This window comes from Mesoplodon bidens, assembly GCF_964165515.1.
Source record: "Mesoplodon bidens genome assembly, chromosome: 3".
NCBI classification, from domain to species: domain Eukaryota; kingdom Metazoa; phylum Chordata; class Mammalia; order Artiodactyla; family Ziphiidae; genus Mesoplodon; species Mesoplodon bidens.
In genome coordinates, this window is record NC_138178.1 from 102,145,243 (window position 1) to 102,170,123 (window position 24,881).

Genomic DNA, 24,881 nt, shown 5'->3' on the forward strand with positions numbered 1-24,881 from the left:
AGCTGAGGCATAACCCACTAATCAACCTGGAACTCACTGATCAACCTGGATCAATCTTAACATCACTAAAAGTGGGACAACACAACCTTCTAATGTAACACAATGAAAAATACACTGTGCAACTTATGATGTACTCTTACCCAAAGAATGGAAGCTGAATCTCACCAAGCCTCTAAATGTAACTACCAGTTCACAGAAAAAAAAAGGAGGAACATATAAAACATCACCACAAAGACGCAGTCATCAAATTCAGAATGTGGAAGATTCCAAATGACAAATAATCTGATTTTGTCAACAAATAAATGGCATAAACGAAAACAGGCGAACTCATAAATTAAGAGACTTAAGATGACATACCAAATCAATTGCAAGGTGTGAAACTTGTTAGAATCCTGACTCAAACCAAACGTCAGGAAACAGAGGAATATGAATATGGACTGGTTATTTTTTTTTAAATGGGTAAGTAAAATCATATGATGTCTGGAATTTTCTTTAAAATATTCTGGGAAAAAATTTGGTGAGGGCTTGAAAACAGATCTGCAACATTGCTGAAGCTGGGTGGTGGGTTCACGGAGGTTTATTATGCTATTCTATTTACTTTTCTGTACCTCTGGAAATTCCCATAATTAAAAGTCATAAAAAGAAATGCAATTATTTTCCTCTCTAATGCTTCCAGAAAATTCTAAAGAGAATGACAGGGCTAAAAGATTATCACCACTTTTGAATAATTCATTTATTCAATTAATTCGATAAGTATTAAGTTGTCATATGTTGGGCACCACAACAGTAGACAAGGTAGTTAAAGACTGTACTTTCATTGTGCGTTTACTGAAGTCACAGAAGACAGAAAATAACTTAAAAAAAAGTGATAAGTTCTGTGAAGAAAATGAACCATGTACTGGGATAGATTATGACTGGGGATGGGAAGGACAGACAACTTTTGGTAAGATCTTTAGGGTGCTGGTAAGCAGGCTCTCCAGAATTAAAAAACATATATACTGATTTATAGTATTTGCCAATTTCTGTGGTGCAAATACTTACACATGCTAATTCAAACTACTAATGTGAAGTCACTGAACGTGGTTTTGGGAAGAGATGCACGCAATTGGCTCTCATGAGCTGGTACGAGCTAGCGGGCTGCAGCATACCCTTGGCACAGGGTGGTCAGGAAAAACCTGCTTTTCAGGCAGAGGGACATCAATTTTAAAAGATCCTAAAGCAGAAACAATCTTAATGGATTCATAAAACAAAATAGATAACATGGCTGAAATAGAGCTAGGAAAGGACAGAGTGGTTGGAGAGATAGGAAGAAGTCAGATCATGTAGTTAGCAAATGGACGGCTCTTCCGAATCCATTTATTGAGCAGTCTCTCCTTTTGCCACCGACCTATTCTACATAACACCACCACCATGGGGGCTGGGGCCGGGAAGAGAGTGATGTGAGACTGTGTTAATGTTATTTCCCTTACTGGGCGGGACAGGGGTATAGACATCATTTTTTCTTAAGTAAGGGATTAAAAAAGAAACAAAAAGTGGAAAAAACTGCAAACAACTTAGGGTGACAGACTAGTTCAAATATATCAATAATACCAATAATTATAATAAGGCAAACAGACAAGATTTACAAGTTAAAACATGAAGATTGACACACTGGATTAAACAACAAAATCCAGGCATATAGTGTTTACAAGAAACATAATATGCACACACAAAGGCTGAAAGTAAAGGAAAGAGATATACCAGGCAAATAGTAACCAAAATAAAGCTGACACAGTTTTATTATTAGCAGATAAATTTTTCTTTGAGAAAAACTTTATTAGGGATTAGAGGATAACCATATAACAGAAGACTTAATTCACCAAGAAAGTATATAAATTTTAAACATACATCTATTGTTTATAGTTATCTCTTTCTGTGTAACAAATTACTCCTAAATTTAGTGGCTTAAACAACACATACTTATCATCTCAGTTAGTGGGAGCTAGGAATATGCGCATGGCTTAGCTGGGCCCTCTGCTTCAGTCTCCTGTCACGGCTGGGGTCTCATTGGAAGGCCTGGGGAAGATCCTCGTCCAACCTTACTTACATAGTTGGCAGGAATCAGTTTTTTCAGGCTGTTGGTCAAGGGCCTTTCTCAGTTCCTTGCCACATGGGACTTTCCATAGGGCAGCTTATAGCATGGCAGCTGGATTCCCTCAAAGCGAGCCATCAAAGAACCAGAGAGGGAGTACAAGACAGATGTCACAGTCTTTTTGTAATCTCATTTTGAAAGTGACATCACTTTTGCCATATTCTAATAATTAGAAGGAGTCGTAAAGTCCAGCCCTCACTCAAAGGAGAGAGGATTACACAGGGCATGAATACCAGGAAGAAAGGATCAACAGAGTCGGTCTAAAAGGCTGCCTAGGGAGTTCCCTGGCAGTCTAGTGGTTAGGATTTGGCACTTTCACTGGTGTGGCCTGGGTTCAATCCCTGGTCGGGGAACTGAGATCCTGCAAGCCGAGGCGCAGCCAAAAAAAAAAAAAAAAAACGGCTGCCTACCATATCCACCCATCCATCCATTCATCCACCCACCAATCCATCCATGCCTCAAAATATTTGAGGCAAAAGGGACAGAATTATACCAAGAAATTAATAAATCTACCATCACACAGGGAGATTTTTAGCATACTTTTCTCAATAATTGATAGATGAAGCAGACAAAATAGCAAAGGTAAAGAAATCTGAATAACACAATGAATAACCTTGGCCTTAATGGAGATAGCATTCTGCATGCAAAATTAGAGACTATACATTTTAATCAAACATACGTGGAAATTTTTTTTTTTTTTTGCGGTACGCGGGCCTCTCACTGTTGTGGCCTCTCCCGTTGCCAAGCACAGGCTCCGGACGCGCAGGCTCAGCGGCCATGGCCCACGCGCCCAGCCGCTCCGCGGCATGTGGGATCTTCCCGGACCGGGGCACGAACCCGTGTCCCCTGCATCGGCAGGCGGACTCTCAAACACTGCGCCACCAGGGAAGCCCTCATACGTGGAAAGTTTACATAAGGAAAGTTATCATGTACTAGATCTTAAAGACTGAACAAATTTCAAACAGGTATAATATAAGCCATGATCTTGGTGTATAACGAGTTAGAATTTAATTACAAAAAGATAAATTTAAAAACGTTGTGAATTTAGAAATTAAAAAAAACCCCACACACTGCATGACAATTCAAGGATCAAGGATTAAAATACTTAAAAATTGAATAACAATGAAAACACTACCTATTGAAACTTGTATGATGCAACAAAAGTAGCACTTCAAAGGAAAGTCATTGCTTTAAAATTTTACATTAGCAAAGTAAAAAGAATAAAAATTATATGAGGGTTTCCCTGGTGGCCCAGTGGTTGAGAGTCCACCTGCCGATGCAGGGGACATGGGTTCGTGCCCCGGTCTGGGAGGATCCCACATGCCGTGGAGCGGCTGGGCCCGTGAGCCATGGCCGCTGAGCCTGCGCGTCCAGGGCCTGTGCTCCGCAATGGGAGAGGCCACAGCAGTGAGAGGCCCACGTACCACAAAACAAAACAAAAAAAATTATATGAGCTATGTACCTATTTTAAGAGGTTAGAAAGGAGAATAAATCCTAAGACAATAGAAGGAAAAAGATTATGATAACTATACCAGCTGTCTTTTGGTTAAATGTCCTTTTCTGTCTCTCAACTTTCCATTTTTCCTGGGTCCTTATGCCTTAGGTGGATCTCTTGTAAACAGCAAGCAGCTGTGTTTTTAAAAATCTGACAATCTGTCTTTTTAATAGTCAAGTCTATCAACCTTAGCAATTGATATATACAGACTGAACTCTACCATCTTTTTATTTCTCTTTGGTTTTCTTTCTCTATGATTCATTCTCATTTTCTCTCTGGATTTTTTGGTTTGTTTTCCCTTATTCCATTTCTTGTCTCTCCTCTCTTGGAGTTTCCACACTCTATTTCTATTCTTTTAGTCAGTTCTAACTCTCTCCTCCTGACTTACATAATACTACTATCTGACGTTTCCAGGAGTCTTTTTTTTTTTTTTTTTAACTACACAAATAAGACACTGAAATTATTTCAGACTGACAACACTGACTTGGGTCAAGGTCCACATTTACCATTTCATTTGTTCAATATTCTTTGTTACATTTCAGAATACTAGTCTTCTGGGATCATTTTCCTTTTACTTGAAGTACATTCTTTAGAATTCCTTTAGAGGAGTGTTTCTCAAACTCAGTGCTGTGAAATTTCAGACAATATAATTATTTGTTGTGGGGGATTGTCCAGTGCATTTTAGGATGTTTAAGGGCATCCTTGGCCTCTAGTCACTAGATGCCAGTAGCATCTCCAATAGTGACAATCAAAAATGTCTCCAAACATTTCCAAATATCCCTTGGGGGACAAAATTGTCCCTAGTTGAAAACCAAGAGTTTAGAGCAAGTCTCACGGTAAAAAGCGTTGTTGGCTCTTACTTAACTACGATTGTCTGTATTTTCCCCTTAATCCCAAGTGTCTTGCTACACACAATTCTAGGATAATAAAATTTTTGCAAATACTTTAAGACATTATTTGTTTTGTTATCTGTTTGTTGAGAATTCTATCTTTCTGTCGTTCCTTTGATGATCTGTTTTTTCTCTCTGCTGCTTTCAAGATCTTTTCTTAGGTGTCCTGCAGCTTCATTAAGATACGTCTAGGTGTAGTTTTCTTTTTGTTCACAAACACCCTTCACCTGTTTCTAATCTACTATTTAACTCCTTCTTCTTCTTCTTCTTTTTTTTTTTTTTGCATACGTGGGCCTCTCCCTGTTGTGGCCTCTCCCGTTGCGGAGCACAGGCTCCGGACGCGCAGGCTCAGCAACCATGGCTCACGGGCCTAGCCGTTCCGTGGCATGTGGGATCTTCCCGGACCAGGGCACGAACCCATGTCTCCTGCATGGGCAGGCGGACTCTCAACCACTGCACCACCAGGGAAGCCCAACTCCTTCTTATTTATTTATTTATTTATGGCTGCATTGGGTCTTCACTGCTGTGCGAGGTCTTTCTCTAGTTGCTGCAGTGGCTTCTCTTGTTGTGGAGCACGGGCTCTAGGAGTGTGGGCTTCAGTACTTGTGGCACGTGGGCTCAGCAGTTGTGGTTCACAGGCTCTAGAGCACAGGCTCAGTAGTTGTGGCGCACGGGCTTAGTTGCTCCACGGCATGTGGGATCTTCCCGGACCAGGGCTCGAACCCGTGTCCCCTGCATTGGCAGGCGGATTCTTAACCAGTGCGTCACCAGGGAAGCCCTTTTTCTCCGGAAGTGCAGGCTCAGCGGCCATGGCTCACGGGCCCAGCCGCTCCGCGGCATGTGGGATCCTCCCAGACTGGGGCACGAACCCGTGGTCCCCTGCATCGGCAGGTGGACTCTCAACCACTGCGCCACCAGGGAAGCCCTTTTTTTTTTTTTAATGTAACCATACTTTTAATAAAATCCCACTGAATACCACCATGCATGACGCATTGTGTTAGAAGGTGAGACTATAACATGAAACAAGATGGTCTCTGCCCTCAAGAATCTTCCAGACGTGGGCAGGCACTAATTACCACAAATGTAGTGGCTTAAAGCAATATCCATCAACTTCCAGTCTCTGTTCTGGCATGTAAAGAGATTAGAAGTCTTCACTCTGTCCTAACCAGTAAAAAGCTGAACAAACTAATCATCAAATCTTCTTAAATCTAGCAGAGAATTGAGGTCACAGGGCAAACTGCTGAACCCAAAATTAGACAGATGGGCAGATACAGAGTCAAAACTTACTGGAGCAGAAACCTCTTTGGGAACCAATGCCTGGGTAGGATACTTTGCTGCCTGCCAGAAAAAAAGCTCTGGTTTTAAAATTCTCACGTGAGGGCTTCCCTGGTAGCTCAGTGGTTAAAGAATCCGCCTGCCAATGCAGGGGACACGGGTTCGAGCCCTGGTCCGGGAAGATCCCACATGCCACAGAGCAACTAAGCCCGTGCACCACAACAACTGAGCCTGTGCTCTACAGCCCGCGAGCCACAACGACTGAAGCCCACGTGCCACAACTACTGAAACCCGCGCGCCTAGAGCCTGTGCTCCGCAACAAGAGAAGCCACCGAAATGAGAAGCCCGCGCACCGCAACGAAGAGCAGCCCCCGCTCGCCACAACTAGAGAAAGCCCGCGCGCAGCAACGAAGACCCAACGCAGCCAAAAATCAATAAAACAAATTTATAAAAAAAAAAACTCATGTGTTTCGGTTCAGATCACCCAAATAGTCACCATTAAAAGGCCAAACTATCTTTTAACATAATCTAATCATGGGAGTAAAATCCCTTAAAGTAACAGTTCTATAGGTTTGGTAGGAAACCTTGGGGCTGTTTTTATAATTTTGCCTACCACAACCATGATGGCAGGCTGATAAGATACCTTGGTAAAGGGAGGTCTGGTGGCTTCTTTTGACCTCCTTAATAGTAGAGAGTACTGAGTTTGAGGAAAGAGGTTTTAGGATGAAGGAATTTGATTGATAGCGTTATGGGCTCAGCTGTCTGGCAATCAGAGCAGAGGAGGAGGAATTTGGTTTGAGGTTCTTTTGGGTAAACTGGGCAGAAAAACCACAGGTCAAGGGAGATAACAGGCTTAACTGAGGGACCACAGAATGTAGGCCAGAAATAGAAGACAGAGAAACCTGGAGTGAGGGAGAAGGGACAGGAGTTAACTTGCAGGGGCTACAATGGACGGAGAGATTCTCGTTAAGGCAGAAAGTGGAGAAAGGCTTTAGTAAGAGGTTAAACATTTAGATCAGTGGTTCTTCAAATCTGGTCCCCAAACTGACAGCATCAGCATCATTTGGGAACTTGTTAGAAATGCAAATTCCACAGTCCATTCCAGAATTAGTACAATAAATCAGAAATTCTGAAACTAGGAGTAGGGCACGGGAATCTGTTTTAACAAGCACTCCAGGTCATTTTAATGCACCATAAGCTCAAGAATCATTGATATTATTCTTTCATATTGTAATAGAATATGTTTATCATGAATGGGACTCCAGCAGGAGAAAGAAAGTTCCTGGAAGGAGAATTTTCTGCTGCATGCTGAGCTAGAAATGCCAAGGATAAGTGTAAGGCACTGCCTGAATTAAAAGGACTTAGGGTTTTCAGGAAGAACAAGTCCTGGGCCATTCCAGCCAATTGTGTTATTGAGATAAACTTTCCAAGGCCAAGACTAGGAGCTGTTACTGAGGAGAACTGGGAAGGAGTCAGCCTGGCCCACATCGGTTATTCTTTAAAGAGGGGGGAATCCAACCCCTAGGAAAAAAGGTAGGAAGTGGGGACAGTGAGTTCCTGGGACCCTGAGCGATGAAAACAGCAAGAGACCCTGGTGGAGAGGGAAGACACTTGCTCATGAGCAAAATCTGGCTCCACTTTGGCTCAGCAAGAACAGACGCTCTCTCCTAGCTGCAGGCACCATCCCAACCTGCTGAGCTGCCTCAGCTGCAGCAGTCAAAGCCAGTTCTCGTGTAGGCTGTGCTTAGCCAACAGGATGAGGACATATTTGGGGATGTGGGTAGCTGACCCAGTACAGTAATTCCTGTACCCTTATAAGTTTTCTGAATCAATTATTCTGGGAATAATAATAATCATGGGACAATGGCAATAAGTGCTAAGGAAGTTAAAGACATGATTGTTCATTGTTATTATAGGGTAGCCCTTCCCCCTAAAAAATTCCACCAAACATGACAGGGATTTATGAACTCAAGACTTCTCTGTGCAGCAAAGACCAACATGCTTTACACTGCTGATTTAAAAAATGAAAAAAACAATGCAGACAAATGTGTATGGTATGCTAGTATTTGTATTAAAAAAGAGAAAAAACATTTGCTTGTGATATACAAAACGTTTCTGTATGACTTCACAAGAAACTGGTAAAATGGATAGCCATTGGGAAAGGGAACTCAGTACCTGGGGAAGAGAAGAGGAAAGCTTTTCATGATTAAACCTTATATACCTTTTATAATTTTTTTTTTGACCGCACCTCATGGCTTGTAGGATCTCAGTTCCCTGACCAGGGATTGAACCTGGGCCACGGCGGTGAAAGCGCCGAGTCCTAACCACTGGACAGCCAAAGAATTCCCCTTATATACCTTTTAAATTTGGACCATGTAAGTATATTATTATGATTCAAAAATAAATGAGTATTTTTTAAATAAATAAAATAATGAGTTTTTATCCTTAGCAACAGAGGAAAGTCAAGCCTGAAATCTAAGGGCATTAAGTAGCCCCACCATGGAGGGTAGAAGCTGTGGCAGCAGCTGGAAGAGCTTCCTCAGAGATTCCCTTAGTCTGGCCACCCTGCCAGAGGCATTTCTAAGGAATCAGGACCCACAGTGATCTGCAGGAAGGAGAACAATGAGAAAAGCTTTCCAGCCTGAAATCAGCCGCTGTCCAGAGCTAGCACCTGGCAAGATACAACTCACTCTCCTGTGGTGGTCACATCTTTACTGGAAGGTAGGTGAGAATTCACACCTGTGACACCAAATCTCCTCCCCTCTTGGTATTTCTCTCTCCTCTTCCTCTCTGATTCCACAGTCCTCTGATCTTTGGCCACAGTGCTTGCTTTTTGGGAAGACAGTGTTGAACAAGTCAAGCTCTTGTCATTCTGAGTCTGAACTCTCATTTGACTTAGACTTATGCTTTCGTTTTTTCTTCTTTTTCTTATGCTTTCTTCTTTTTCTTGTGTTTCTCTTTACATTCTGAGGAACTGGAGCTGCTCCCATCTTCATCTGATGTTGAATCCTCCAGTAACTGTTTTAACTGTTGTATCCTTACATTCTTTTCATGTCTTTTATTCTCTCATATGATGTCATACATGGGATCTTCATGTGCTACTCTGAACTGTTCTAACTTTTGGTTGCCTTTGATTAAAAACAAAGGGCATTCTTTGTCGCCTGTTTGGTGACCATATCGTTTACAGCACCAACACTGCATGACTTTGACTTCTTTCCCCAGTGGCATCCGAAGTCCTTTGGTTGGTGCGTGAGCCACAAATTCCCTGGCATGTTCATTGCCTGGGACATCTGGTATACAGTCTTCTGGCTTAGTATCATCTTCCTTGATAAGCCCAGGAGGAGGTTTTTCATAAAAGGACTCCAGGTGCTTGAGCTGCTGCAGCTGCTGTGTGTCGTGCCGCCGCCGCTTCTGCTCTGGAGGCTCCCACGGCCGCCGCGCGCCCCCGGCCCCCGAGTCGTCGCATCCAGGCTGGGACGACATTGCGGCCCCGTGCGGGGCCGCGAAGCCTTCATTTTAAAAATATCAGCAACGATTTGTTTTCCTTCGCTTTAAACAGTCTTTCATTCCTGAGTACCATACTCATCTTCCTGCATCCTTCATCGATTTAGACATTTAATAGTGTTATATCCCAGACTCAACAGCACTTCATCCCTCTCGAGGGTTACAGGAGGAAAGGAGGCCCAGCTTCAGCATATTACTTCCCTGCTGTTCAGTAGCACTATATTATTGTTGCTATAAAAATCTGACTTTATAACCATCCTGCCCCATCCCACTGCCCGCTGGTCTAAGCCACCTCCTCACAGCTCTGGCTTCCATTGCTGCAGCCCTGGAACCTCTATGTTTGGGGCTTCTCTAACTACCCTAACTTTCAGACACTTTGGTTCTGGAGGTTTCTGGCCCAAATTCCACTTGCTTGCTTGAATTTGGGGGGGTGTGGGGGGGGGTGGAAGAATGTCCCTGGAGACTTTGCCTGCATTTATGAAACCAATGATGCCCTCCAGATTGTCCTACCCAGGGTCTACTTGTGGTGGTGTTTTGGAATGGGAGGGTCCAATAGAGCTTCTGGTCAATTAGGAAAGGTCAGGGTTTTCTAGGCAAGGAGCAAATCTCTCATCAGAAAGGCATGGATCAATTCTTGGTCTGAATATCTTGGAAATCATGCTGCTTCCGATGCACAGCTTTCAGAAGTCTGGGTCACTACTCTGACCCCAGGAAATCCCAAGTGGAATGGAAATTCTGGTTTCTGAATAGCAAATAACCTTTATTCTGCAAGAACTAAAAACCAAACCCATATCCTAGGGCTGTTTTAGAATTATCCAGAATCCTAAGATTCCTGTGGAGGATACCTACTGAGACTGGCCCAGTAATGCTTTGAATTAAACAGCCCACCAGATCACTACTGTGCTCCTTTTTTTCTAATTTTACCAACCACATAATGCTGATATTATTGGGAAACTTACTGGTGTTTCACTGTACAATTCAAACAAAAACTGATAGGAGTGCCATTGGCTCTATTGAAAATTTCAGATTTCCATCTGCTATGGCATACTTTTTTTGCAAGCTGAAAAAGGGTATACCAAATGTCTTGCTCTTTATAAGCATTTTATTGTTGTGGTGCTATTATTTCTATAATGTTGCTTTTTTTCAATTACCACTTACGCTACAACTTGGGCTTAGCTAAGATAAACCTGAGATTCCTCCCTTAGACTCCTGAGCTTGTCTAATGGCCTTTGTTGGTCTGAGCTAGGCAGAACAAGAGCAGTAAGTGTACTTAATCTCCTTTGGCACAGGTTTGGGTCTGAACTATGTGACTAAGTGAACATGAAAGGTTGTCTCAAATGTTATAAATTATGTTTTTGATTCTTAGTTTGAACCAAAAGCCAAATAAGAGGGCTACCCTGGTGGCACAGTGGTTAAGAATCCCACCAATGCAGGGGACACAGGTTCAAGCCCTGGTCCGGGAAGATCTCACATGCCACGGAGCAGCTAAGCCCGTGCGCCACAACTGCTGAGCCTGTGCTCTAGAGCCCGTGACCCACAACTACTGAGTCCACGTGCCACAACTACTGAAGCCCGCGTGCCTAGAGCCCATGCTCTGCAACAAGAGAAGCCACCGCAATGAGAAGCCCGCGTATTGCAGTGAACAGTAGCCCCGCTCGCCGCAACTAGAGAAAGCCCACGTGCAGCAACGAAGACCCAATGCAACAAAAATTAATAAATATATATATTTTTAAAAAAAGCCAAGTAAGAGGCATATGTTACAACTGGTTGCTGTATCTCTCAATTAAGTCTACTGCTTTCTCTTTTTCTTGGCAATTTATTTGTTGAAGAACCTATGTCATGTGTTCAGTAAAGTTTCTGATGGTCTCCATTTTAATGAGCATCCATGTAATGTTGTTTAACATGTTGCTCTGTTTTCTTCTATTTCCTATAAATTGGTAATTGGGTCTAGAGGCTTAACCACATTCAGTATTTTTATGGGGGAGGGAGGAAAACACCTTCCAAGTGGTATTTTGATCTTCCATCAGGAGGTACATGTCATCAGGTTGTCTTTCTTTTTGAGATACTAGCAACTGTTGATGATTAATGCCTAGATTCATTAATTTATGGGGGGTTACAAAATGGTGATATTCTGTTATTCTTCCTTAATTTATTAGCTGAAATATTTTTATAAAGAGACATTCCCTCTAATTTACTATTTGGTTACCCATTGGTATAGTTAAAGACAAGATAAATACTTCATTCTTTCCTTTTAGACTGATTCTCAGAATAATAAATTGGTTCACTAGAATACTCCAATGGTGACCAGTTTTTTATGAACTCATGAATTTAAATACTGGATATGTTTCAAATCAAATCCTTTTTCTGCATCTATTAAGATAATTATATGATGTTTTTCCTTCAATATGTTAATATACTAAATTATATAAATTGATTTTTAATGATAAACCAACCATGTATTTTTAGCAGAAACCCAACTGGTCACAGGAGTAATTTTTAAAAATACAGTTGACTCCTGAATAATGCTGGGGGTTAATTGAAGTATAACTTATAGTTGACCCTCCGTATCTGAGGTTCCTCCTCTACATCCACAGGTTCAAGCAACCAGGGACTGTACAGTACTGTAGGATTTACTATTGAAAAAAATACAAGTATAAGAGGACCAGTGAAGTTCAAACCCACATTGTAAGGGTCAACTGCATATTGCTTGATTCAAATTGCAAATATTTCATTTAGGATATTTGTATCTGTGTTCATAAGTAAAATTTGCCTATACTATTCTCATACTGTCATTGTTAAGTTTTGGTATCAAGGTTATGCAAGTCTCAAACTGAGTTGGGGAGTGTTTACTTGTTTTTCTGTTCCTTGAGAGAAACTGTCAAGAGTGAAATGATTTTTCCTTGAATGTTTGGTAAAAATTGTAAAAAGGCCAGGACCCACTGTTCATTTGCTTGCTTGCTTTCTAAAATGTTTTAAATTGAAAATTATACACACGTACACACATAAAAGTTCATAAATCATAAGCCTACAGCTTAATTCTTTATCATGACTGAGTTTCACCCTTCTATACATCTCCTCAGCCTGACCCTGAGTTTTGCAAGAGATCTGATGAGTCAGTGGGAACAGTAGATATATTAAAATAACTTCACTCTGCTGACAGGAAAAGAAAAGCATTTAGAAGGTTTAAAAGATCCTATTATGAACTCCCTTCAGCAGGCAAGGCAACTGAAGCAGTTTTTCCACTACTGGGCCAAATTATCCTAAATGAGGTTTTTACAGAATCTGGCAAGCTTTTAATTCAAGCTACCAAAGCTTTTTCTGAGGAACTATAAGATGATTAGAAAATATAACAAAAATTATCTTTCACTCTTTTGCAAACTCCATATTTTAAAAAATAAACCAGTAAGGGGAATTCCCTGGAGGTCCAGTGGTTAGGACTCCTCACGTTCATTGCCGAGGGCATGGGTTCAACCCCTGGTGGGGGAACTAAGATCCTGCAAGCAGCGTGGCGTGGCCAAAAATAAATAAATTAACTAAAAAATAAAATAAAAATAAACCAGTAAGGATTTTGAGGCTGTAGTTAAGTGTACTTAGGATGGGAGGCAGAGGACGACAGTTATTAACAGCATGAGAAAAAAGTAGAATATAATTTGACTTAATGAACCTAGGAGACAGACAGGGTAGCAGGATGAACTTACCTAAACTGGATAAATCCCCAGGTTTATTTAAAATTGAATTCAATTGTAGGTTGCCAAATGAGATTAATGTCTGGAGTAGTCTCTTTGTAAATACTAGGGTTTTTAACTAATACTGACTGAGAGAATTCTTCACAATCACATACTATTTCTTTTTGCCTACAATTAGTTAATCTATTATCTTTTACTACAAGTGCTTAATTGGAAACAAAACCCAGCTTAGTAACACTGGAACAGTACCAACTCCACTGACTGTCCATTTCATTAACTAAGTCCTTCCCTCCCTCCATTACACACGTGTTCCTGCTCAAACGATGAGCCACCCTCCAAACATCTCTACCTATCAGGCATGTATCAGAGACAGAAGCAGTTTAACAGTTTAGGGGGAAATCTACCAAAATCTTTCGATGAAATCTTAACCATTCCTGGTCCAAATATGAAATTTTTATACAGAGAAGATGAATTTTGAACAGTTTAAATAAACTATCCAATATAAAAATATAAAAAAGAGAATAGTGACAGCCTCAATACCACAAAGCTAAGACCCTGGTGATCAAAATTCTAGCTACATGTTCATGTCAAACCATTTACTTAACAAATATTTATTGAGTGCCTAAGGTGTCAGTGTTCCAGCACATAAACTCACTCAAAGGAATGAGAATTAAGACCAGAAACTTAATTCCTTAACATAGAAAGAGCAAAAAAGGAGTATCCCAGTTTCTTCAACTAATACTCTGAACCTATAATAAGCAAACAAGTCAAGTACTTTCTCTATTTTGGACTTTTTGATACCTTATATTTCCCACAGCTGCTTTGCATATATTCTAACCATCAAAAGTTCAACAATGCATAAATCAAAGTAAACTTCAAATCAAAAGACAGACACATAAAATAGCTGTTAATATATTTAAAAGTACTTAATTCACTCATAATTAAAGAGGTACAAATAAGAACTAGAGACGCCATTTTCACCTACTAGTTAAAGAAAAAATTTTAAGATGATAATATCTACTTTTGATGATAGGGAGCTGCATATGCTTCCACATTCTTCATTGGTGGGTATAAGTTGATATATCTTCTTGAAAATATATATATATCTTTTGACCGGGGAATCCCACTGTTAGGAATTTATCCTAAAAGTATACTGGCAATGAGAATGCAAGGATATATGCACAAGATATTCATTGCAACATAATTTGTAACAGTAAAACACCTTGAAATAACTTAAATGCTCATGAATAAAGTTACAGTGTAGGAATAAATGAAATTCTATTCTACTACAAAGACATGAGGCAAATCTTTATGTACTGATATGGGATGTCCAAGATAAAATATTAAGTGAAAAAAAGGAAATCACAGAACAGTCTGTATAGTATAACTCCACTGATAGAAAAAGGAAGAAAGATAGTCATAGTATATAATATAAAAATGTGTAATAAAAAATTTCTGTAAGAATTCACAAGAAAGTGTCAATAGCAAGTACCTTGGGGGAGTAGAAGTGAGGTCGTGGGGAGAAGACATACTTTAGAAGACCTTTCCTTTTTTTTATATGTAATTTTTGTATTGTCTGAATTCCTCACCAGAGTATGTTTTATTTTTATATTTAAAAAACTCATCAGTTCTGAAATGTGGAATTCTTGTCAAATTACAAGCTTAGTGCAATTTAAATAAATGATACCTAGAAGAAATCAATTCATTTCCATAATTTATTTCACAGATAAGGACTGGAACACCAATTTCTTTGGCTCGCTGAATGTTATGCTGTTTATGAAGTACTTTCAGGAATGAAAATGAAGGTGATCATAAGATATTATAGAATATTATATCTTCTTTTCAAAATTATCTGGAAAAAAGAAGCTCTAACTCTTACAGACTTTTTAAACCATAGACCATGTAAAATTACTTTTTAATGTAACTAAATTGAGTCTTCACAATCAACTGCAGAAGTAGATTCCTAAAACTTACCAAGTTGGGAATAGAAGCAGCAAGAAAAAAAGCTGAGGAGTGAAAAGTAGAAAATGGGTACAGAAAACAGAATTAGAGAAGGGAGTAATGTCTCTTAGTATAAGCAGGAAAAGGGTGACTTTAGAGAGAGTCAGTTCCCACAGGAATACTATACCTAACAGCTGGCTCTGTTCCCCTGTGATGGAGTTCTGACTCGGGTCTGAAAAACAAACAATTGCAAAGAAAAGAAAAATGAATGACCAAAACAAATAATTTCTTAAAAATCAGCAACAAAAGTCAACCAAGGAAATAAGCAAAAAAATTTTTTTATGATGCTCAAGAAACATTAATATAAGGATATTAAAAATAGATTATAAAAAATAATTCCACAGCTTCCTCAAAAAATTAAACAACAGAATTATCATGTGACCCATGGTATACACCCAAAAGAATTGCTAACAGGGACTCAGATACTTGTACAACAATGTCTACAGCAGCATTATTCACAATAGTCAAAAGGTGGAAATAATCCAAGTGTCCTCCAAAGATGAATGGATAAACAAAATGTGGTACAGATGGTCTCTGACTTATGATGGTTTGACTTAAGATTTTTCGGTTTTATGATGGTACAAAAGCAATATGCATTCAGTTGAAACCATACTTTGGATTGTGAATATATACACACACACACATATATGTGTGTGTATATATATACACATATATATGTATACATATATATATACACATATGTATACACATATATACTTCTTTTTTTTTTTTTTTGGCTGTGCTGCACAGCATGCGGTATCTCACTTCTCCAACCAGGGATCAGACACTTGCACCCTGCAGTGGAAGCGCAGTCTTAATCACTGGACCGCCAGGGAAGTCCCTGGATTTTGAATTTTCATCTTTTCCTAGGTTAGTGATTTGCAGTACAATACTCTCTTGTGATGCTGGGCAGCCCAGCGAGCCACAGCTCCCAGTCAGCCAGGCAATCAGGAGGATAAACAACCATTACAACCGTTCTGTACCCATACCACCATTCTGTTCTCTACTTTCAGTATTCAGTAAATTACATGAGATATTCAACACTTTGTTATAAAATAGTCTTTGCGTTAGATGATTTTGCCCAACTGTAGGCTAATGTAAGTGTTCTGAGCACGTTCAAGGTAGGCTAGACTAAGCTATGATGTTCAGTAGGTTACGTGTAGTAAATGCACTTCGACTTAATATTTTCAATTTAGGATGGGTTTATCAGGACGTAACCCTACTGTAAGTCGAAGAAAATCTATATATACATACAATGGGATATTATTCAGCCATAAAAAGGAATCAAGTTCGGATACATGCTACAACATGCATAAACCATGAAAATATCACACTACAGAAAATAAGCCAGAAGCAGAACAAATACTGTATGATTCCATTTATATGAAATACCTAGAAAAGGCAAATTGGCAAACTTATAGAGACAGAAAGTAGGTTAGAGGTTACCGGGGGCTGGGGAGTGTGTGGGGGGGGAATGGGGAGTGGGATGTTATTACTTAATAAGCTGTAAAAAAACCTCTAAAATAGAACTGGAGGATATAAAATGGCGAGTCTCATCCATGTGCCCTCAGGAAGACAAAACTGAACTAAGAGGCTGATTTCCCATAAATGCCTGATTTATAGAAACAAAATCTTCTCAGATGATGGGGGGTTGATCAGAGGTTGCCTCATATCAAACTTGGTAAGTTTTGCCAGAAGCATGAACAAGAGATGGCCCAGGTTGGGTTAGTCTCACAAAGTGGGCTGAATTGAGCTTTGTTTGTGTGACTAGACTGATTCTGTCTGCTCAGGAAGTTTTCAAGGCTGGTCTCTGTTTGTTTTTGATTTTAACTGACTCAAACTGAACTCTCCCCTCTTTACATTTCCTGCCCATAAATACAACCTACCCCAAACTTTCACCAGACTCACCTGTAGCTTGCTACAGTTTGCTTGTCCCAAATTGCAATTCCTCTGCTATTCCTGAATAAATTCATCTTTTCCAGCTTGCCTCAGTTTACCTCTTTATTTAGTTCAACAGAGAACAGAGTTTCTGTTTGGGGTGATGAGAAATTTTGGAAACAGTGGTAATGGTTGTACAACATTGTGAATATAATTAGTCACTGAATTGTGCACTAAAAAATGGTTAAAATGGCAAATTTTGTGTTATATATATTTTATTACAATAAAAAGTTAAACAAATAATCACATAAATTTGGCCAAGCAATATTAATTCCATAAAGTAGAAGGATGATTCAGGGCCTATGACATGAATTACATTTTCTTTTTAATGACAAAGGAATATGTGGCCATAGCAGTTGCAAGCCAAGACATAACGAAAGCACTCATTACTACTAGCAGATATGTTCTGATTTGACTTTAAGATAAAATGACTAAACTGGCTTTTATAAATATCTCTTTCTTCAGTAATCTATAATAAAATTAGTGACAATAAAACAAGTTCCTAATCCAGGAGATACTGACAGTCGCCATTTAACGACCAATCTCTTGCTTATTTTAAAGGCTTGGAAAGCATTAAGGGCTAAATATGGAAAAGACTCTGAGCTGCACTTTCCTCAAAGAGTAAATCTCGGGCTTCCCTGGTGGCACAGTGGTTAAGAATCCACCTGCCAATGCAGGGGACACGGGTTCAAGCCCTGGGCCGGGAAGATCTCACATGCCATGGAGCAGCTAAGTCCGTGCGCCACAACTACTGAAACCCGCGCGCCTAGAGCCCGTGCTCCTCAACAAGAGAAACCACCGTAATGAGAAGCCCACGCACTGCAACGAAGAGTGGCCCCCACTCGCTGCAACTAGAGAAAGCCCACGCGCAGTAACAAAGACCCAATGCAGCCAAAAATAAATGAATAAATAAATAAATTTTTTTGAAAAGAGTAGATCTCTTGAGATACTGAGGATTACATCTGGATTCCTTGAATGCGTTTAAGGAATCAAAATAATTTTAGACTGGGGGTCTATGAACAACGCGGAAAAAATTACATCCTCATTTTCACTAGCCTCTAATTGAAGTTTAGTATTTTCTCCAAATATGATGTAGGCAACAAATTACATAAAAGTACCAGTGATTTTGTCAACAACAAATATCTGATATTTTCCTATCACATTATAGTCGTAGCATATATCTCATAATATCTTTTAGGTTCCACACTACTTTGAAATTATGGTAGTTATTAGAGGGGCTGCTAGCTTTAAGCAGGTTTAAAGACTGCCAAAGAGATCCAAGATATAAAAAAGATTAAAAATTACTATTTGAAACAAAATCCAAATAACATTTTCCATGGTGTTTCTAAATATAAAATATATAAATATATATAATTAAATCTAACACTTTAAGCATCCCAGACAGAAAGAACCAATCAGAATACTAAACAAATTCTGATTTCTGATGTATATAGTCTATATTATAGTGGAAGAAATAAGGTAAAAACCTGATTCCTACAACTAAAGTTTTAAATGCTATGTGAGCATTTAATGATATATTTTTAGAAGATTTTCTTCATCTTAATTTGGTTTTAAAAAAGAGAAATTCCAAATTTTTAAAAGATATTTTCGCCAACATACTAGGAAAGTGAATTCCCAGTTTTTAATTTAAACTAGTTTTATTTCCTGTCTAAATAAAGAATATGGGTTGTTCTTGTACATAAGACAAAAGTAGGACTAACAGTTCTATAGCATGTTAATGTATTAGATCTCTCTCTCTCTCTCTCTCTCTCTCTCTCTCTCTCTGCCCCCTCATGTAGGGGGAAAATTGGGCCCTATCATTATAGAGAAACAGGTACATAATAACATGAAAGGAAGAGTACAGAAAGAATCATATAATTTCAGAACCAGAAGAAACTTGGTCATCATCTAGATCTACTTTAGTGATTCCAAAGGCAAAGTTGCAGAAGAGTTATCAGCATCATCTATTCTCCCTAAAACTATACCCTTCTCAAGATTCTGATTCCCAGATACTGTCACTAATGGGAATGCCTTTATCTCTCAGGTGTGCTTTCAGAACAAAGTTGAGAACCTTGGATTTTAACATCTAAAGTTGAGAAGAATGCTTGGGTTAATGAGTGACCAAAGACATATCACACTACTGACAAAAGAGGAAGGTTGGATAACAGTCTTCGTGTTTGAGAACCTATGTTCGTGTTTCTCAATACTCTGTAATTCTAATTTTTCTTGCTCTAAAATAAAGTACAATAGCCTAAAACAAGTTATCTGGAATTGCCAGGGAATGTATCTATGAAAAAAAAAAGAAAAACATCTCAGATAACTCAGACAGAATAGGTATGATTTTAGAGGGGGGGTATATAAGTGACATTTTTTCTTAAAAAGAATTACCATCTTCTTTTTTTTTCTTTTAATAACTTTTTCAGGGCTACTGTTTTTTAAAAACTTTATTTATTTATTTATTTTTAGCTGCGTTGGGTCTTAATCACTGCGTGAGGCCTTTTCTCCAGTTGCGGTGCACGGGCTTCTCATTGCGGTGGCTTCTCTTGTTGCGGAGCACAGGCTCTAGGAGCATGGGCTTCAGTAGTTGTGGCTCACGGGCTCCAGAGCGCAGGCTCAGTAGCTGTGGCGCACGTGCTTAGGTGCTCCACGGCAATGTGGGATCTTCCCGGACCAGGGCTCGAATCCGTGTCCCCTGCATTGGCAGGCAGATTCTTAACCACTGCGCCACCAGGGAAGCCCAGAATTACCACCTTCTTTACTGTATATTTCCTTGCCTTCTGAGCTGTGCATACATGATGTATGTGCATTTTCTAGTCAAGCCAGGACTCTTCCCTGAACACCCTCCTATACAGTCAGTCCTCTGTTTCCAGGGGTGTGGAATCCATGGATTTGGAGGGCCTACTGTACTATGCCATTTTATATAAGGGATATGAGCATCTGCGGATTTTGGTATTCAAGGGTGGTGGGGGTCCTGGAACCAAACCCACCCGGATTCCAAGGGGTGACTGTATTTGAGATGAGTAGAAATAAGTCTACTGTATAGTTCCTCACAAGTTTTTTCATTTATTATAATTAAAGGAACGCAGGGCAATCTTTACCTGATACTTATTTGGTTATATGAAGACTAACCTCAAGGACCTGCAAATAAATGCTTCATTAATACATGTAAAAGCTGAAACAAGGGCAAATTTAAGCCCACGAACCCACCAGGATGAAACTAGCCATGCCCATAAAAAAATCACAATTGGTAAATGGGTTTAAGTTGAAGGGCGTTTCTGGGCTGCAATCCAAATTGTGTATTCAACATGATAACAGTGCTCCGAGATGTGTCTGGGCACCTTTCTATTGTCCTTTGTCTGAACTCTCCCATTTAACTTTTTTCCTGCCTGTGTCACTAATGAGGGCACACCCAAGTTTGCCTAATACTGGGAGTTGTCCTAAATATTACTCAAAAGGATACTTGTTTTAACCAAATTACTTCCTGTAATGGGAACAATGTGCCCAAAATGTGACTATTTTAACCCTTTGATGGCCTTCCTAAATTAAGCCACTCCTAGGTCATAATACAACCAGATTATATACAAAAAACTGTGATACTCTACAGGCAAAATGGTAGTTCAAATTAAAAATAGAAACATACACCTTTTCACAACAGGTAAATGCCATCAGAAAAATGAACTGAAACTATTTCCTCATAACAGTAATGATATAGTAGTTTTACAAAATGGGCACTTGCTCACTATATTTAGTTTATCCTGGGCAAATGGTAAAGAACAGAGATTTTATTTAATTTCTTGCCATGTGCCTTGGAGCACAGAGAGAAAAAAAATGATTGTGGGTGGTATTCACTTGCAAAACTGCCTCTATAAAAAGTTTTTCTAAAGAGCCTTATTATCTCCCTTAGTTTCCCCATAGCAAGTCTTTTTCTGAATTTCCTTTGATAATCGCTTCATCTACTATTCTTGGCAGAGAATTTGAAGCAAATAAAGCTAGCCTATATCTTGCATCTAAAACTCAGTGTAAAAGGTTTAAATCTTCATTAAAGATAGATCAGTAATTTCACTAAAATAATGCAATCAATAGTGGAAACTGTTGCCTAAACATTTAGAAAAAGAAGTAGGCATGACCAAGGGCATATACATCAGGACAATTAGCTTATTATGCTACTGTCTATATTATCTAGACATACTACAAAAACTATTTAAAGATACCAGGACTTCCCTGGTAGTGCAGTGGTTAAGAATCCGCCTGCCAATGCAGGGGACATGGATTTGAGCCCTGGTCCGGAAAGATCCCACATGCTGTGGAGCAACTAAGCCGGTGCGCCACAACTACTAAGCCTGCGCTCTAGAGCCTACGAGCCACAACTAGAGAAAGCCCGCGTGCAGCAACGGAGAACCAACACAACCAACCAACCAATAAATAAATAAATAAATAAATAAAAATTTAAAAGAAAGAAATAAAGATACCAAATACCTGAAATCACCAGTCTCAACACATTTCTAATTTTCTGGACTCCAACTTTAAAAAAACCAAAGCAGCATCATCATAAGAAGCCACTGTGACTCGGAATTAGGCAAAGATGATTAAAGATAGAACCAAAGACAATTACTCTAACATTCACATTTATTAGATTCTGCCTCTCTATTATGAGTAGGTTTTAATTTTGGTGGGAAACTTAGGAGGGAAAACAAGTTGAAATAAGGTAAAATCAGAAAAGCTTATCCTCTTTACATAGATTTTGAACTGACTGCAATAAAACTAGACAGACCTAAGAAAATTTACATGTGAGTAACTGGGTTTAAGTAAATAGATGGGTGAAAAAAATCAGGCCATTTTAGGCAAAGTAATTAAGCAATAAGATGGAAATGTAAAGCACTGCATACAAAAAGTTATTAAATCATTAGTTATTTATGCTTCAAGCCTACCCCATATAGGAAAGTCAAAAGATCCTTATTTGAACTTTTAATATAATGGAAATATAATTTTTAAAAGGTATTTAGAAGTATCTGTCAAAAAAAGATCGTTTCTGCTGGGATTTATAGTTTAGTCCAAACTATCTGCCATGTAAATGATTTGTGTAGACAGCTAACCATGGAGAGAATAAGCAGGGGTACCAGCACTGACCCATGGACTGTACGTCATGTATGGCGCATATTCCTTATTATTAATAGGGGTTTGGGGAGAAAATGATTTGGAGCAGGAATGTTAAGTAAACTTGGCAAATCTATTTAATAGTCAAGTAGATTTCTATAATGTTTAATTTCTCAGACCCTCCAATATGCTAATGGCTACTTAACTAATCTCCAAAGAATATAATATTCAGCATTCCTAAATATATCAGAAGAGATACCTTGTTTTTCATCAAACATCTTGTGTAATTAGTGTTCTATGGTATACACTTTGGGAAATGTTCAACTAATTCATATCAATATACTAAGGTTAAAAGAGAACTCCCGGAACCATCACTCCCATTTACTCATTCATTCACTCCGCAATACTCCCATTAAGTCAGTATTTTCCAGATTTGCCTAGTCAAAAGAATCATCTAGAATATTTGTTAAACTACAAATCCCTGGGTCACATAACTAACCCTAATGACTTGATCTCATGGGAGGAGGCTGAGATTCTGCATATTTATGAAGGGCCCCAGATGACTATTATAAAAATTCATTCAACCATCCATCAGTTCAAATATTTGAGTGATTAATAAATCCCAGGCATTGTTCTATGTGCTAGGGATAGAGCAGTAAGTAAAAAAAGACAAATGTCCTATTCTCACGCAGATATGGGAAGATAAAGTATAAAAGAAAATTAAAATGAACTTATTTACAAAACAGAAATAGAGTCAGATGTAGAACACAAACTTAAGGTTACCAAGTGGGAAAGCGGGGGAGGGATAAATTGGGGGCTTGGGATTGACATATACACACTACTATATATAAAATAAATAACTAATAAGAACCTACTGTATAGCACAGGTAACTCTACTCAATACTCTGCAATGACCTATATGGGAAAAGAATCCAAACAGTGGGTATATGTATATGTATAACTGATTCAATTTGCTGTACACCTGCAACTAACAATATTTCAATCAACTATATGCCAATAAAAATTAATTTTAGAAAAAGAAAAGAAAATTAATAATCAAGATTATTTTCTTTATAACACTAGTCCAAAATTAAGGAGAGTGAATGGAGAGGCTATTTTGTTTATTTATTTATTTTGTTCTTTTTGGAGAGGCTATTTTGGATTGGGTACACAGGGAAGATCTTTCTGAGGAGGTAACCTTTAAGATGAGACTTGTATATAAAGGAGACAAACATGTGAGGATCTGGACAAAGACTGATCAGGGCATTAAGAGTAGCTACACAAAGGCCCTAGAATGGGAATAAGCTTGGCATGTTTGGGAAACATTAACATGGCTAAAACACAGTGAGTAGGAAAGCAGTTTTAAAGAAAAGAAAGAAAGAAAGGTTAGCAAATTAGGTAGCAGATACATCTTGCAGTATTGCAGACCATGGTAAAGAGTGTGAAGTTTATCCTAAAAATGATATGAAATAGCTGGAAGGTTTTCAATAGCAGCATGATAGGTCTGCTTAACCTTTTAGAAGATGGAGACTGTTGGCTGAAGAGTGGATTGTGGAGGGAGTGAGAGCGGAAATGGGGGAAACAAGCAGGAGTCTACTGCAGAAATCTTAGAAAGATATGATCATGACTGTAGTGAAGATGGTGAAAGCTGAGAGGTTGATGATATCTTCTGGAACGAGAGATCATGAGTTAGTCTTTGAAGCTAATGTCCATTTTATTTTAAAATTTGTAGTTCTTTTCATTTTTTTACTCAACAAATATTTTTTGAGCACCTTCTACATGTGAAACACTGTTCTAATTACTAGAAATGTAGTAACAATATCCCTGCCATCAAAGAGATTACATGTTAGTAGGGAAGAGACAAACAATAAACAAACAACATACGTGTTAAGAGTAATAAGAGTTATAAAACAAAAAAAGAAAAGCAGAGTAAGAAGACAGAGGATTAGTGGGGGCATGGTTTGTGTGCCTATTTATAGTTTAGACACCGAATCTAAAAAAGGTCTCTCAGCTAATGTGATAATTTGACCAGAAACTTGAAGTGAGGCCTCTAGCCATACAAATATCTGTAGGAAGAACATTGCGGGCAGAGGGAACAGTTAGTGCAAAGACCCTGAAGCAGGTACATGTTGGCCTGTTCAATAAACAGCAAGGAAGCTAAGTTACCAAACAGAAGAGCAAGGTAAAAGTGATAAGATGTGGGATAAGAGATGAATGTGTGTGTTGGTGGAGGGGCACCGATCATATAGGGCCTTGTAGGACATAGTAGGGACTTAACCATTTTCCTTTGAGTGAGCTAAAAAGCCACTGGAAGGTTTTGATTTATGTTTTAACATGACCACCTACCTAGGATGGTAACATAACATAACTGCTGTCTGGAGAATAGATTGCAGGAGGCAAGTGAGGAGGTAGAAAATAGTTAGAAGGCTTTCACAATGGTCCCAGAAAAGATAATGGTAGCGTGGATCAGCTCAGTGGTAGTGGAGGTGCTGAGAAGTGATTAGATGCTGGGTATGTTTCAATGGAAGGATTCACAAGATTAGTATGCTGATGGACTGGATATGGGGTAGGAGAAAGATAGGAGTCAAAGTTTTTTCCAAAGCAATTAGATGGACAGAGATGCCATTTTCTGAGCTGTGGAAGACTGGGAGAAGAGCAGTGCTGGTGATGAGGAATGCAGGTGGTGAAAGGAGGCCCTCTGTGATAGCTGTGCAGCTGTCCCGGAGAAAACACGAGGCATAAAGAAAAGACAACACAGGATTTGGAAGCAGATAAAGCTCAGGTGAGATCCCAGCTCTACCACATGTTATTCACGTAACTCTGGGAAAATGATATAATTTCTTAGCCTTAATTCACTATCTATGCAA

The 24,881-nt window shown here is 39.0% G+C and overlaps 1 protein-coding gene and 1 pseudogene across 4 annotated transcripts in view; both read right to left on the reverse strand.

The window, feature by feature from the left end:
- Positions 1-24,881, reverse strand: part of SLC12A6 (solute carrier family 12 member 6) — an 88,529-nt gene that overhangs the window by 29,194 nt on the left and 34,454 nt on the right. For 2 of the 3 annotated variants that reach the window (XM_081230202.1, XM_081230204.1), the window contains exon 2: positions 15,110-15,154. The exons of the other annotated variant lie outside the window; for it this stretch is intronic. In XM_081230202.1, the coding sequence (XP_081086328.1) occupies positions 15,110-15,154 (45 nt within the window). The remainder of the gene's footprint in view (positions 1-15,109; positions 15,155-24,881) is intronic. 3 annotated transcript variants of the gene reach the window in all.
- Positions 8,206-9,810, reverse strand: LOC308614477 (retinitis pigmentosa 9 protein-like; annotated as a pseudogene). The gene has a single exon. The product of its transcript is annotated as a retinitis pigmentosa 9 protein-like (transcript).